Raw genomic sequence first — 13,690 nt, 5'->3', positions numbered from 1 at the left:
AAAAAAAAAAAAGAAAAGAAAAGAAAAAATTTAGAAGCATATTATATGAATTCAAAATATACTACAAAGCTATAGTAAACCAAACAGCATGGTACTGACATAAAAACAGACACACAGCCCAGTAAAACAGAAAAATGAATTCATGCATTTACAGCCAACTGATTTTGACAAAAATGTCAAGAACATCCAATGTGGAAAAGACGGTCTCTTCATTTAGTGCTGGGAAAACAGACTATTTGCATGTGGGAGAATGAAGTTTGACCCTTACATCACCCAATATAAAAAAATCAGCTCTAAATAGAGCAAAGACTTATACGTAGGACCCCAAACTATGAAACTACTAAAGAAAACACAGGAGTAAAAGCTTCATGACATTGATCTGGAAAATGACTTTTTGTATCCCAACAGCACAAGTAATAAAAGCAAAAATAGACAAATGGGGTTACATTAAACTAAAAAGTTTCTGCAAAGCAAAGGAAGCAAACAACAGAATGAAGAGATGACCTATAGACTGTGCAAAAATGCCTGCAGACCATATATCAGATAAAGTGTTAATATCAAAAACAGAAACTCAGATAAGACAGTAGTGAGAAAACACACACGCCAATTTAAAAATGACCTAAACAGACAATTCTCTAAAGGACATGTACAAATGGCCAACAGGTGCATGAACAAATGTGTCACATCACTATCGTCAGGGAAACGCAAGTTAACACCACCATGACACATTATCTGCAACAGCCCATTTAAATGGCTATTTTTAAAGCACAAAGGATAACAAACGTTGTAAGGATGTAGAAATGTATATTAGTATAGGCTTTATTTTTTAAAAATGTTTGAAGTTTCCTCAAAAAATTAAAAATACAACTACCATGTAATCCAGGAATCCCACTAATGATTTATATTCAAAGGAAATATGTCAGTGTGTCAAAGAGATGTCTCACTCTCAAGCTGACTGCAGCACCACTGACGCCAGGCAAGTCAGGCATCAACCTGAGTGTCCGTGGATAGAAGACGCAATGGAGGCAAGGCTGGGTGTACACCCACTGGAATACCATTCAGCCCTTATAAGAAGAAAATCCCACATTCGTGGCAAAGGATACAAAGTTGCAGCTCCATAGAAGGAAGGAGCTCCAGAGCTCTGCTGTTCAGTGTGGCGAGGACAGTTAACTTATCCTACGGTGGTTAATTACCTATGTATATTGTATTCTTGCAAATGCTAAGACAGTGGATTTTCAGCGCAATCACCACAAAGATGATCAAATATGAGCACTGATAATTAGCTAGATTTAGTCATTGCAGAAAGTATATAAACATCAAAACACCATGTTGTACATGGTAAATGCACATAGTTCTGTCAAATTAAAAAAAATGTTAAAAAAAGGAAAAGTTCCCTCACTTTCCCATGCTGAGTTGCACAGAAGGGTCCACTGTATTCACAGAGACATGGAATATTTTCTTTATTTTTCCTTTCTGTCTTGGCTCAGGAAAGCTCTGGTGGGTAGGTAAGTATCTGCTCTTGGTCTAGGCCGATTAAAAGATTTCACGATTTTTCAAGTTTCACTGGAATCTATTTCCTAAACTTCAGTTCAGGTTGAAGTTCTTTCAGGAAAATTAAAGTTCACCAAGAAATCAGGCAAAACGTATTCATTTTACACAATGTAGCATTTTGATGAAATTTCCTGTATAATAAATAATAAATGTCAAAATACTTTAGGTGAGTAAATGATTTGAACTGGTTAAGTTACAAAATATAGAGTCAAAATATTAATATCACTTGGGGTTAGCAGCTAATGTGTTGTAACACACCTCCTACTGACCCTGACTTTTGGGGTGACACTAAGAGTCAGTTTTTATACGAACTTGATATGACAGGAGGGCTTCGGGAACTCTGAGGTGGCAGTAACATGTGTTTTAATAAGCCTTCCAGGTAATTCTGACACATGGTAATGACCTGGTTTACACCGTAACCACCTCCACACAAACCACAAATTCAAATACCCAAAATAAAGATCAGCAGTGGCACTAAGGCTCTCTCGTTAAGCTTCTGAACATTACCCTCCTAGGATACCAGCAAGGAGGCTTGTTGTTGACCAGACATGCTTTGTTTTCCCATGTCAAACAGAATCCTGGCATGTGAAGAAATCCTGAAATCAGTGAAGAAACGGGCTGTCCTTGAGCTGGAAGGAGGTACCTGAGCTGAGACAGGCGCACTCAGGAATGAATCAAGGGCTGCTGTGTCTGAAACTGGGACACATCACCAGTTCTCGTCCCCCAGCACAGAAACCTGCACCTGGCCCTGTTTCCACCCTACCTGCAAGCTGGAAAGAATCCCTACTGGGCCTGAGCACACCCAGGAGTGATGGTCACAGACCAGCCTCCTCGTCTCAATCCATTCAGTGTCAGGCTCCTCCCGGAAAGGATGAGACGTGCACTGGGCCATCTCTGGCAGACCACAGGAGAAAGACACGCTGGTGTCATATAGTCGGGTAAAAGGCATTCAGCTCAAACTCCCTAAGGTCAGGTGGGGTGGGAGTAGACCACACCATATGGGAGCTGCAGACGAGGAAGCTGGCCCCCTGGCAGACCCCTCTCTACGGATGTCCTCTTCCTGCTCACCAGACAGTCTATGGACAGAGCAGGAGCCACAAGAGGTCTCCCCTGCTGCTGGAGGCTTGGGGAGGGGACTGGCCACAGTAATGAGAAAGGCGCAAGGCTTGCTGCAAATCAGTCTAAGCCTCCGAGAGAGCATCAGAAAACCTTGTCACCTCCAGGGCCAGGGTACAGACCCACCACAGGCCTTGGAAAAGTTAAAAACAAAACTAGACAAAACCAACGAAGAAAACCAAAACTTTTTACCCCTTGGGGAAGTCTTGGATGCAGGACGTTAACCAATCACATTTGAGATCATCTGTCACCAGGGCAGGAAAAGAAAGTCCTTTCCAGAGAAGACCAACCGGGAATACGCAGAGCCTGGCACCAGCACAGAGGGGAGGCCCAGAAAGGAGGCCCAGCCCAAGACCTGACCGTGCAGGGCTAGGGTCGGGGCTGCCCAGAACAGCCGAGAGTTCCTCGCCTTCCCCACCAGATAGACACACCAAGAGACAAGCAGCTGCCACCCACCGCAGGGGAAAGGAAGAGAGCGCAGAGACACCATGTGTGGTAGACACGAACAGAGAAACTGAGTGCGAGCACGGGAGGCTGAGCAGACACCTCTTATCCAGCCTCCACACTGCAGCAAAGGACTGTGGGGCCAGTGGTCATGCTGATGGCAAAGACAGGGCCAAGAAAAGTGCTCCAAGTAGATGCACTTAACACTTCCACCCACTAACAGCTTATTAACTAAAGAGACGCCGCCACTTCCAAAGAGAATGTCTACTGTTACACACAATGCTTAGTGTGTAATTTTATTCAATTAAACATTACATGACACACAGAAAGGCCAGGAAAAAACAAACGACAACCAGAAAAACACTACAACAGCACTCTGCTAAGAGCACCCAACAAGCAGACTGAGACACAGCCCTGCTTACAGCAAACAGGATGTGAAGAGACTGTGGTTACAAGGCCAAAGATTCTAGAGTGACACAGGAACACAGAACAGATAGGAGATTTCAGCAGAAAGATGGTGCTATAATTGAACTGTGCTCTTTCAAAATTCAGATGCTGAAGCCCTAACCCCTTATGTGACTGTACATATTTAAAGACAGGACAATTAGGTATGGAATTATGGCTAAATGAAGCCATGGGTGGAGCATTAGTCCCACAGGGCTGGTGTCCCTATCGGACAAGGGACAGACCCTCGAGTGTCCTCTCTCCTCATGGTGTCATCCCAAGGCCAGGCCTATAAGGACTCCAGGGCAGGTGGCCACCCACATGCCAGGAATAAGAGACTGCACTGGACACCAGCCCTGAAAAGCACTTGACCTTGGACTTCTAGTCCCAAACTATGAGAAAATAAATTTCTGTTATTTAAGCAAGGAGTCTGTGGTATATCATTATGGCAGCCAGCCAGAGTAACACAATGGAAACTATGATTACGAGTCAAATGTAAGCGCTAGAAATAAAAAAAAAAATGGTAAGAAATAGAGAATGCTTTTAACAAGTCTGCCCATAGATTCAAGATGGCCAAAGAAGTAGTCGCTAAGCTTGAAGATAGGTCAATAGAAATTACAAAGAACGACAAAAAATTAACAGAACATTCAAGATTTGCAGGATTTATCAATCTGGCAAAGGTGTAATTTGAATCCCAGAAGAAGAGAGACCATGATGCAGAAGAATTATGTGAAGAAATAAAGGTTGGGAGCTTCCAAGGTTAATGACAGACACAATACAGATGCAAGAACTCAACAAATCCAGAGAAGACTAAACACCACAAAATCCCTAACCAGAAACACATCACAGATGAACACACACACCTGGATATGTTACTTAAACCCCTAATGACAAGAAAATTTTTAAGGCAGACATAGAAAAAAGTATAATTACTTACACATAAATAAAAATAAGGTTTACAACACAATTATAAGAATCTATAAAAGATGGGAAATAATGAAGTCAGGTGTTTAAAAAAATGAAGAAAGAGAATTGTCACCCTAAGATTCTATACACATGAAAATATCTTCCAAAGGGGCTATTACACGTTCTCCGTACACATTATAAAAGGAAGTTCTCTGAAGATAAAGACTATGAAACCAAACAAAATTTTAAACTACCAAAAGAAATGTCTTTGTTAACATCTACTTCCTCAACTCCGTTAACAACTGCACTGCTGAGAAGGACACAGCCTCTGTATTTCTCCCTGAGGTTCAGAGTGCTCCTCTCCCAATCAGGACCTTGGACAGGACTGGAAAGCAGCTGCAGCCCCATGGGGCTGTCATCTCAGCACCCAGCGCCCTTCAGCAGAGGGGTTGATGGGAACCAAATCTCTGTCTGGAAAGTCACCTCCATGCTGGGAATGTGAATGGCTTGGCAACTATCTCTGATAATAAGGCCTTTTTGTAAAAAAAAAAAAAAAAATTTCACTGGAGGGAAGGGTCCTAACAGAAGATTTTAAAAGCATCATGATTGGACTGCTCCAGGGAGCTACCTGGACCCAGGACCAGCACTTTCTGGACCCCAGACAATGCTTGTCCTCAACTAGAATGCCCACTGGATCTGCTTCTGAGAACAGCAAATTGCAGGACATTGTTAAAATTTCTATAGTCCTGGGCAGCGCCTGTGGCTCAAAAGGGTAGGGTGCCAGCCCCATATGCCAGAGGTGGCAGGTTCAAACCCTGCCCTGGCCAAAAAAAAAAAAAATTTTTTTTCCATAGTCCTTTAATTTTATTTCTTTAGATTATACTCTTCAAATTCTTTGTGGCCTGTAATGAAACTTAACATTTACTGTCAGATGACCAGGCCAAAAGGCAAGACTCAACAAATGAGGGAGGGACAGGGAACGTTAATGGTCATCTTTGAATTACTCAAGCAGAATAAAATATGGGAGGAACCTAAGGATATCAGCATCCCTCTACAGAGGGCAACATATTATGCAAAAATAATACTCTACAAACCATGGGACAAAACTGACTTTAGAAAAAACACATATGCTTTGTATCTGTGGCAGGAAGTGAATTATTATTCTATTACTTTCTTGCTGAATTTGATTTTTATTTTTTGTTACTTCATTTATTTTCCACATTTGGAGACATCATTACCAATAACACACTGGGAAGTGCAGCCTACTGATTGCAGGGACTTCAAGCAAGTAATTACTTGTAAAGCATCCATGCTGTCACCTTGACCTACAAAAGCAAGGATTTGTTTAGTGTGGGTAGGAAAGCACAAGAAGGAAAATTTTTTCCAGCTGCCTACTGATTCAATTCGATTAAATAAAACATTTTATTTTATTTCCGAGTGCTAGCCACAAAAGACAGGGCAGTGAGCTTACTGGAAAGAAAACAGCTGTGCTCACTTACTAATTTGATGCGGTGGCCGGGGGTGGTGCTGATTCCCCACGTGCACTCCTTCCTGCTGGGGTACTTGTCGGGCCAGTTAGGACTGGTGATGAGGCCACTGGGACTATGGATCTTCTGCTCACACTCAGCTGCGCCAAGAACCAGAACATGAGTTAGTGCAGAAATCCAGTCTGGGATCGCCCGGTGCCAGCGGCCCATGCTCCCGCTGCCCTGTTGGGAGGGTTTCCCAACGACTGACCCCCTGCCACACCACTGTGGCCACACTCCTCTGCTTTGGGAAGTACTTGTTTGCTGTCTGCCTCACATGCAGACAATGAATAATGAATAATGAATAATAAATAATAAATGCTAAACAGAACTGAATCCCCTTTTCAACTAAGGAGTCTGTAGCTCAGAGTTTTCCAGAGCAACAGATATCAACAATCAAAAATATCAACACTGGGTATGTGCGAGATATTTAATACAACAGAGAAAAATCTTGGGCCATGTCATTTTCAATTCTTTTTTTCTATTAACTGAAACATCACTCACAGCTAACATCCTGAAGGTAAGTTTTGAATCCCATATTTGCATCTTCCCTCTCCTTTAGCTAAGTGTACTCTTGAATACCTAACTCAGAATTTTAGCTACTAAGAGAAACAAGCCTTAATTTTATCAAAGAAAAAAGAAGAATATAGGGAAAAATAAGTGAACAGCTACTAGTCCTAGAGACAGCTTCTGAACTAATTTCAAAGAGTATCTCATTAAATTGGCACCTTTTTTTTTTTTTGGCAATTAAAATAACGTCATTTTAGACAAGACCATTCCACATTGTTAATACCAAATTTCAAAAATATTTAATATCCTGAGGCTTTTTCATTCTATATGATTTATGATGCTATACCCTTCACACCCTGGTTTAGACTGGGATTCTCCACTCTGGGCAATACACCCGTTACCCTGTTGCAAACAAGGGACACGTGCCCAGCCTCAGCTACTGCCCTTGCTGCTGCAGCTGCGGCCACGGTTCACTCCTTGAGACTACACCTGCTGTCACTGTAACAAATTTCCATGCAGAGATCTGAATTCACCACCAAAAAAGAGACAGGTGAAGTTCAGCTCCTGTCAAACAATCTATGGAAATGATATCAAGACAATAGTCTCAGAAGTTTGGTTCCAGTTCCGACAGGGCTTCTATTCCATCGCCCTCTTTGCCTTGCCACGTGAAATGTGAACTCTGCAGAATTCAGCAAGTGGCCTGAGAGAAAGCTCAGAGGTTCTCTGCTGAACTGTACAAAAAACATGTGTGATAGCAGAGGTTAAAGAAAATCCCACCCATTTCCTAGCAATAGGGATGAACTTCATTTAGAGGTACCTGGATATCATCATATCTGAAAGAAAATTTCCTTGAAGTTCATTTATTGAAAAGACTGGCTTCTATAAACAGGGATGTATTTGCTACCTGTGAGCCACAGGCTACGCATATAATCTGCAAAAGCTGTCTCATTTGTCTCATTCTTTTCTTCTGAATTAGCTTCATGTCTGGGGAAACATAACTGGCCAGATGCCCAACCTATTGATTTACTAGAACATATTACTAAGCTACAAATACAGGAAACATTCTGCTTGCATGTGACTCTGCACAATGCCATTTCTCAGAGGAAAAAGAGAAAAGACCACTGACACGTGATCATATTTGAACAGAGCTGAATGGAGCAAAGGTCAAACAGAATAATCTCTAATGACTTAAATGACTAGTCTAGTATATTAATAAGAATGATTTGAGTATGTACACCTCACGCTGCTGGCTAAAGTTATGAAATTTGTCTTGGTAATTCTCCTCTCAAAAGAGGTATAAATCAAATTTAAGTAGAAAATTCACCCTCAAAGGAAGAAGTAAGAATGGAAAGACTATTTCTTGTCTCCACATGACACCCGTCAATGATCTTTTCATCATAGTGGCTGAAGGGAGTAAGATCATTGTTTTCAAGAAATCTTGAAATTTGTAAGGTGTTGGGGACAAAGTCTGATAGGTATCTTTGTGCTACTAGTATACATTTTGGGGCCAACACTGTGACTTAAAATTTTAAATGACAGAGTCTCTACCATTTTCAAATGTCTTTCCTTTGGTTGGCATTTGAGTTTGATACTCCTGGTATTTCAAGGGGTGTTACTGAAGTAGCACATATGTGAGATATTTTGGGGATGGATATTACATGAAATGTTAAACATTTAACTGAATTAGGTTGGAATATGAACAGTGTTATAAGATCTGTTTTACAGAGGCCTGGGATAACAGGGGCTTTTCTGGCTACCAGATGGCAGATAGCCACTTCTATATCTGTTATACTCTAATGCCACCTACACGTGAAGGATGGATCCAACGGTACCGCTGGGACGTCTAGATGTTACACAGGTTTTTTTTTTGGCCATTTGAATAGTCAACCAGATAGCATTCACTGAAATGATGAACTTTACTGAGAAGTAGTGCTTTACCCAGACAATGTGAAACACTACACGTTATCCAGGAAAGAGTGTTTCCTCTCATACCTTCCTTACAGTCGTGCTTATTTTCATGTAGCACAAAGCCGTTACGACACTGACAGATGTAGCTTCCCATCGTGTTGAGGCACTCGTGCTGACACCCGCCGTTGTCTTTAGAACATTCGTCTTTGTCTAGCAAAGAGATAAACCCCATAGTTTAGTAGGTAATTTTAAAAACAAAAAATATTGAAGGAGAGTTGTTTAGTTGTGGTTAACATTGGCAAAGTGTAAACTAAGTTACAGCTTTTCCCATTCCCAACATAAAACAGAAAATAATTATAATTGCTTAGTTTTACCCTTTCCTTGTTTAGTTCAGAGCCTTGTACCATGGGTTGGGTGTCCATGACCACTTGTGCTACAATGGCAACTGGTACTTTCATTCCTATGCTGATGAGAAGGAGGAGGAAATCGACAGATCTTTTTGCAAATTCATCCTAAGTATTTATTGCTAATTCTGAAAAAGGAACTTAAAACTGTGCATAGTTTGAATAAAGGCAAGAAATAATATTTAAGGAAGAGGGAAATCATTCAATATATTTACCATGGTGTATAGACAAAGGCTAAACAAGGCTCCAAGGTTTGTATGTAATCACTTTAAAAAAAATCATTCAGTATAACTACTGTAGTTGATTTTTTTTCCATTAACCTTGCAGTTGTGCTTAGCATTAATGAATCTGGATATTCCAAAACATTCCAAGACAGGAAAAAGCATCATTAGACTACTCTCAAGAAGAAAATTAATTTATATATTTTAAACAAATCTACTCTGGCACTCCAGTTCATTAATACGTAATCCCCTAAAAGGGCTTTTAATGCACTAGAAGTGAAGGTTAGACTAGGAAATATGAGCTTTAAGAAACAGCCAACAAATTCACTACAGGGAAAAAAGCCAAGCTAGATTAACAAGCGGTCTGTGCAGGGGGAGGCGTCAGCTTTCACACTGCGGCTGTCATCCTATGGCTGGCTTGTCCCTCATAGTCAAAACTGGCAGCCTGCTCCTAACACACGGTTTGACGACACGTCACTCAGGCACCCATCACTCCCACACAGAAAGAACAGGAAGGACACGTTACAGTCACAGAACTCAGGCTGGGTTCAAATTTCTACACTCTCAGCTGCTTTTCCTGGTGAGCTCCTGCTGGCATGCACAGTCTGCTATTTTTCCTTTTTTATCAAATCAATATTTACTCTATGGAAATAGGGGTAGGGAAGATGTTTTTGTTAGAGAACCTGGCATCAGTTTTTAAAAGTGCATCTATTTTTCTCCTTTGGGAGATGGATTACATGGCATATAGACCATACATGCTTAAAAGAGTTATTCAAGTGCTGGCTGTATCAGAACATTTCAAATACATACAGGCAACCTCAAGTTTTAAAGGAGATATCAGAATCAGTGTGTTTGTGACTTGTCCACTGGTCTTCTAATATGTACAATGAAAAACAACATAAAAAAGCAGAATAAATTTAGAAAATTATTCTGGCCGGGCATGGTGGCTCATGCCTATAATCACACCACTTGGGAGGCTGAGGCATGTGGACTGCTTGAGCTCAGGAGTTCAGGACCAGCCCGAGCAGAGCAAGACCTTGTCTCTAAAAATAGCCCGGTGTTGTAGCAGGCACCTGTAGTCCCAGCTACTCAGGAGGCTGAGGCAAGAGAATCACTTAAGCCTAAGTGTTTGAGGTTGCTATGAGCTGTGACGCGATGGCACTCTACTCAGGGTGACAAAGTGAGACTCTCTCTAAAAAAAAAAAAAAAAAAAAAAAATTCTTTAAAAGAGCACCAAATGCCAAAATGTATAAAAATCCAAATAGAGAATTAGTTTTGTAACCTCAATTTTAGAGAAATTCATTATATTTTTGAACCCCTATTTCCTTAACTATAACAACAGTGAGAATAATGTAATAGTTTAAAAATTATGAGAGGCCTATCCAGAAAGGGTTGGTGGTAAACCATACTTCCTACCACCATGGTGCGAGAGACTGCATTTTCTAATACTGAAAGTTAAGCAGTAAACTATTTAAATATATTATATTACTATAAATTTGCCGGGGCTATTTACTTAAGAAACATCAGAAAAATGCTTCCCTCTGAGTGTAGAAATACACCTTATCTTTGGTAAATGGAAAGAGTCAATTAAAAAAATTATGATGCCAAAATTACTCTGAAATAGACACATAATCTCTATGAAAATATTTACAGAATGATGGTTTTTTGTACTTAAAATAAGACCTGATAGGATGAGTTTTAGTTGAACTCCAGCTCAGCCAGTTTTTGAGAGTTGTTTAGAAACCTAACAATTGTAAGTAAAGTAGCTTGGAGAAAACTAGTTCACATCTGTAAGCGGCTGGTGACCAGATGGACTGTGCAGGAACCGCCCTCTGGAGGCAAGAGATGGCCTGACTCATCATTTTATCAGTAGCATTTGAATGGCCATACATGAGAGACACAGAAAGGTTAAAATATAAACCTGAACACGGTTATTCAGTAACACGTGCATTACTGTTGAGTGTTTAAATCCACAATCATTTCATGATGAAAACTCTGCCAAGACATAAAATACTCCCAATGTCTAAACTTCATTCTAGTGGAACTGTCAAGTCATTAGATGATACAGTCATTGATAGAACATAAACTGACTAAGGTGATGGTCACTATAGGGGCATAAAATCTGAAGTAAAGCCAGGGCTATGTAGCCCATTATTCACACTTCTGTTGTGCTGGAAAACAGTAATTTCAAAATAATTTTTGGAAGAAGAAGAAGAAAAAGTGGGGAGGAAGAAGGGGCGAAGAGGAAAGAGAAGAGGAAGGAGAAGAAATAGCAGAAAAGGATGAAGATGGGTTACTGTTATCTATACAGTCACGTCTGCCTAAGCATCGGTTATTTTTTACTTTCCCAGGTTAACACTGTTTCTTGTCTTCTTCCCCACATCTGATATTGCCTAATTTAATTTCCTCAAAGTCACATGAAAGTTAAATGTGCTATAATGTATTTATGGATTAATTGAAATTTAAGCTCAAGTTCAAAGCTGGACTAATCAAGGCGTGACTGAAAGCAGCAGAGGAAAGTCGCCATGCCCACAGGAGCAGCAGGGGCTGAAGCCACCTGTGTGTCAGAGTCACATTGAAAGAGAATCCCAGGAAGTCACTGGGATACTTGAAATCATCTAGATGTTTCTGGCGTCACTGTTCATAGCAACCTCAAACTCCTGAACTCAAGTGACCCTCCAGCCTCAGCCTCCCGACTAGCTGAGACTACAGGTGCCCGCCACCACGCCTGGCTTGTGTTAGAAACGGGATCTCACTCTTGCTCAGGCTGGTCTCCACCTCCTGAGCTCAAGGATTATAGGCATGAGCCACCGTGCCTGGCACATTTTAGACTTTTTCCCCTAGAAAGGTCACCTAACTAGGGGAAAAACTATTAGGAAACATAACTAACTTCCATTTTCACTTCCACTTCTGCTCTCAGGGCAACAACTTTGTGTTCTGAAGAATAAACATGCAAGAAAATGAGAAAAGTGAGGCAGATAGAAGGCTTTAAACATTTCTCATAGTGTCTGCATAATAAATTACACAACTGAAAAGGCTATCAGTAATTTATTTGAAATTTTCTGGCATTTTCATACATTAGACACAAAATAAAGAAGCAGTATTATAGTTCTTATTAGTGTTAGAAATAAATGTTTTGTTCAGGAGAAATAAACATTTATTTTTTGCATGTGGAAATTAGTCCCTTCTTTGGAATGGACATACCCGCTTTCCATTCCTCTGAGTTAGATACAGAAAAAAGTCCCTCATCAGGGAAAACGAAGGCGGTGTTCCCCCCGCCCCCAAGGGGCCTGCAGCACCTCTGAGCCTGTCCAGGGCTGTGAGACCATGAATAATACATACTGGGCAGAACTGAAGTGGCAACTTGTATCATGTTCTTGCAAGATTCAAAAATAAAAATTTTCTCATTGCAGAGAGCTTCCTTATCTGTAGGAGAAAGAAGTCAACATTCCATGCAACAGAACTGAAACACACATGAGCAGATGCCTTCCAAGTGAATGCTCAGGATCTGAAATAAACACTTGCACACAGCAGAACACACAAAGATTCAACACAGAACCGCCCCGTAAATAATCAACTTCAAAAGGCACAAGTTAACTCCTCCAAGAGTTACAACAGAGACAATCTGCTCTTTCAATAAACATGCAGATACTTAAATTCCAGTAGTCACAGAAACTTGGAAGCACGATTCAAAAATCATATAGGAAAGCTGCAGCAGTCTCACTATTTGTCATTAAATCATGCTAATATTTAAAGTTTTGTCAGTCATATCGGGTTCAATTTCATCTACAAATACCAGCAAAAGCTCTATGGGAAAATTCACGTACAAGAACTGTTGTGCCCAGGAGTTCCACAAAGACCACACTGCCAAACAAGCCAAATTTACAGCAGAGTCCTTTTATGGAAGAGCTGGCTGGCGACTGCCTCAGTGTTCCAACATGGGGTTTCTGAGAGCAGCCCTGAGTGCTTAACAGGTCAGGTTTTAAGGGCTTAGGTTATTATATTCTCAAATACAGAAAGAAAAATAGACACACGATTTCACATAATGTCCACATAGTCCTACTTTGGCATTTCTAATTTCTTTGTTTTCATATTACTTAGTTATAATGCATGGTCTTTAAATATACCATGAAATTAAGAAAGTACATTTCATTTTGATTTTTGCAGAAAGCCTTATAAATTTTCTTTGTAAAATATAATAACTTCCAACTTTCAAGCTATGCAATTTTTGTGACTAATTCATGATGTTTCATCAGAATTGAAATATGAGAGTTTCTTAATTTTATGAATATTAAAGTGACAGAAATCATGTTAATTGTTCTGCTAATAAGTTCTTAGAATTATCATTTTAATTTCATTTCTTAAATCTTAAAAAAATACTTATTTAAAACCTGAGACTGTGCAAAACCAGCTAAAATCTCTTAATTGATTATTTTATTAGATAATGAGATGTTATGTAGAAAAAATACTACAAATACATTATTTCATTCTGTGCATTGATATTTATCTATCTGTATTTACATTTCAGAATAATATGAGGGTACAAATGTTTGGGTTACACTGTCCTCGTTTCTAAGGTAAAGTTCAAATTGTAGTTGAGCCCTTCACCCAGGGGGTGTGCTGAACACCCTCACTGTGTACATTAGGGGAGATCCTGCCA

At 40.2% G+C, this 13,690-nt stretch overlaps 1 protein-coding gene across 2 annotated transcripts in view; it reads right to left on the bottom strand.

The window, feature by feature from the left end:
* Positions 1-13,690, bottom strand: part of TLL1 (tolloid like 1) — a 238,694-nt gene that overhangs the window by 21,005 nt on the left and 203,999 nt on the right. For both annotated transcript variants that reach the window (XM_012811834.1, XM_003800491.1), the window contains exons 17-18: positions 8,490-8,615; positions 5,961-6,088 (exon numbers count right to left, since the gene is read on the bottom strand). In XM_012811834.1, coding sequence (XP_012667288.1) covers positions 5,961-6,088; positions 8,490-8,615 — 254 coding nt within the window. The remainder of the gene's footprint in view (positions 1-5,960; positions 6,089-8,489; positions 8,616-13,690) is intronic.

Source organism: Otolemur garnettii, unplaced genomic scaffold (genome assembly GCF_000181295.1).
Source record: "Otolemur garnettii isolate 467f Iridium unplaced genomic scaffold, OtoGar3 scaffold00177, whole genome shotgun sequence".
Lineage (NCBI taxonomy): Eukaryota > Metazoa > Chordata > Mammalia > Primates > Galagidae > Otolemur > Otolemur garnettii.
The sequence above is the reverse complement of the archived record's forward strand: the minus strand, read 5'-3'. Positions and strand labels throughout refer to the sequence as shown.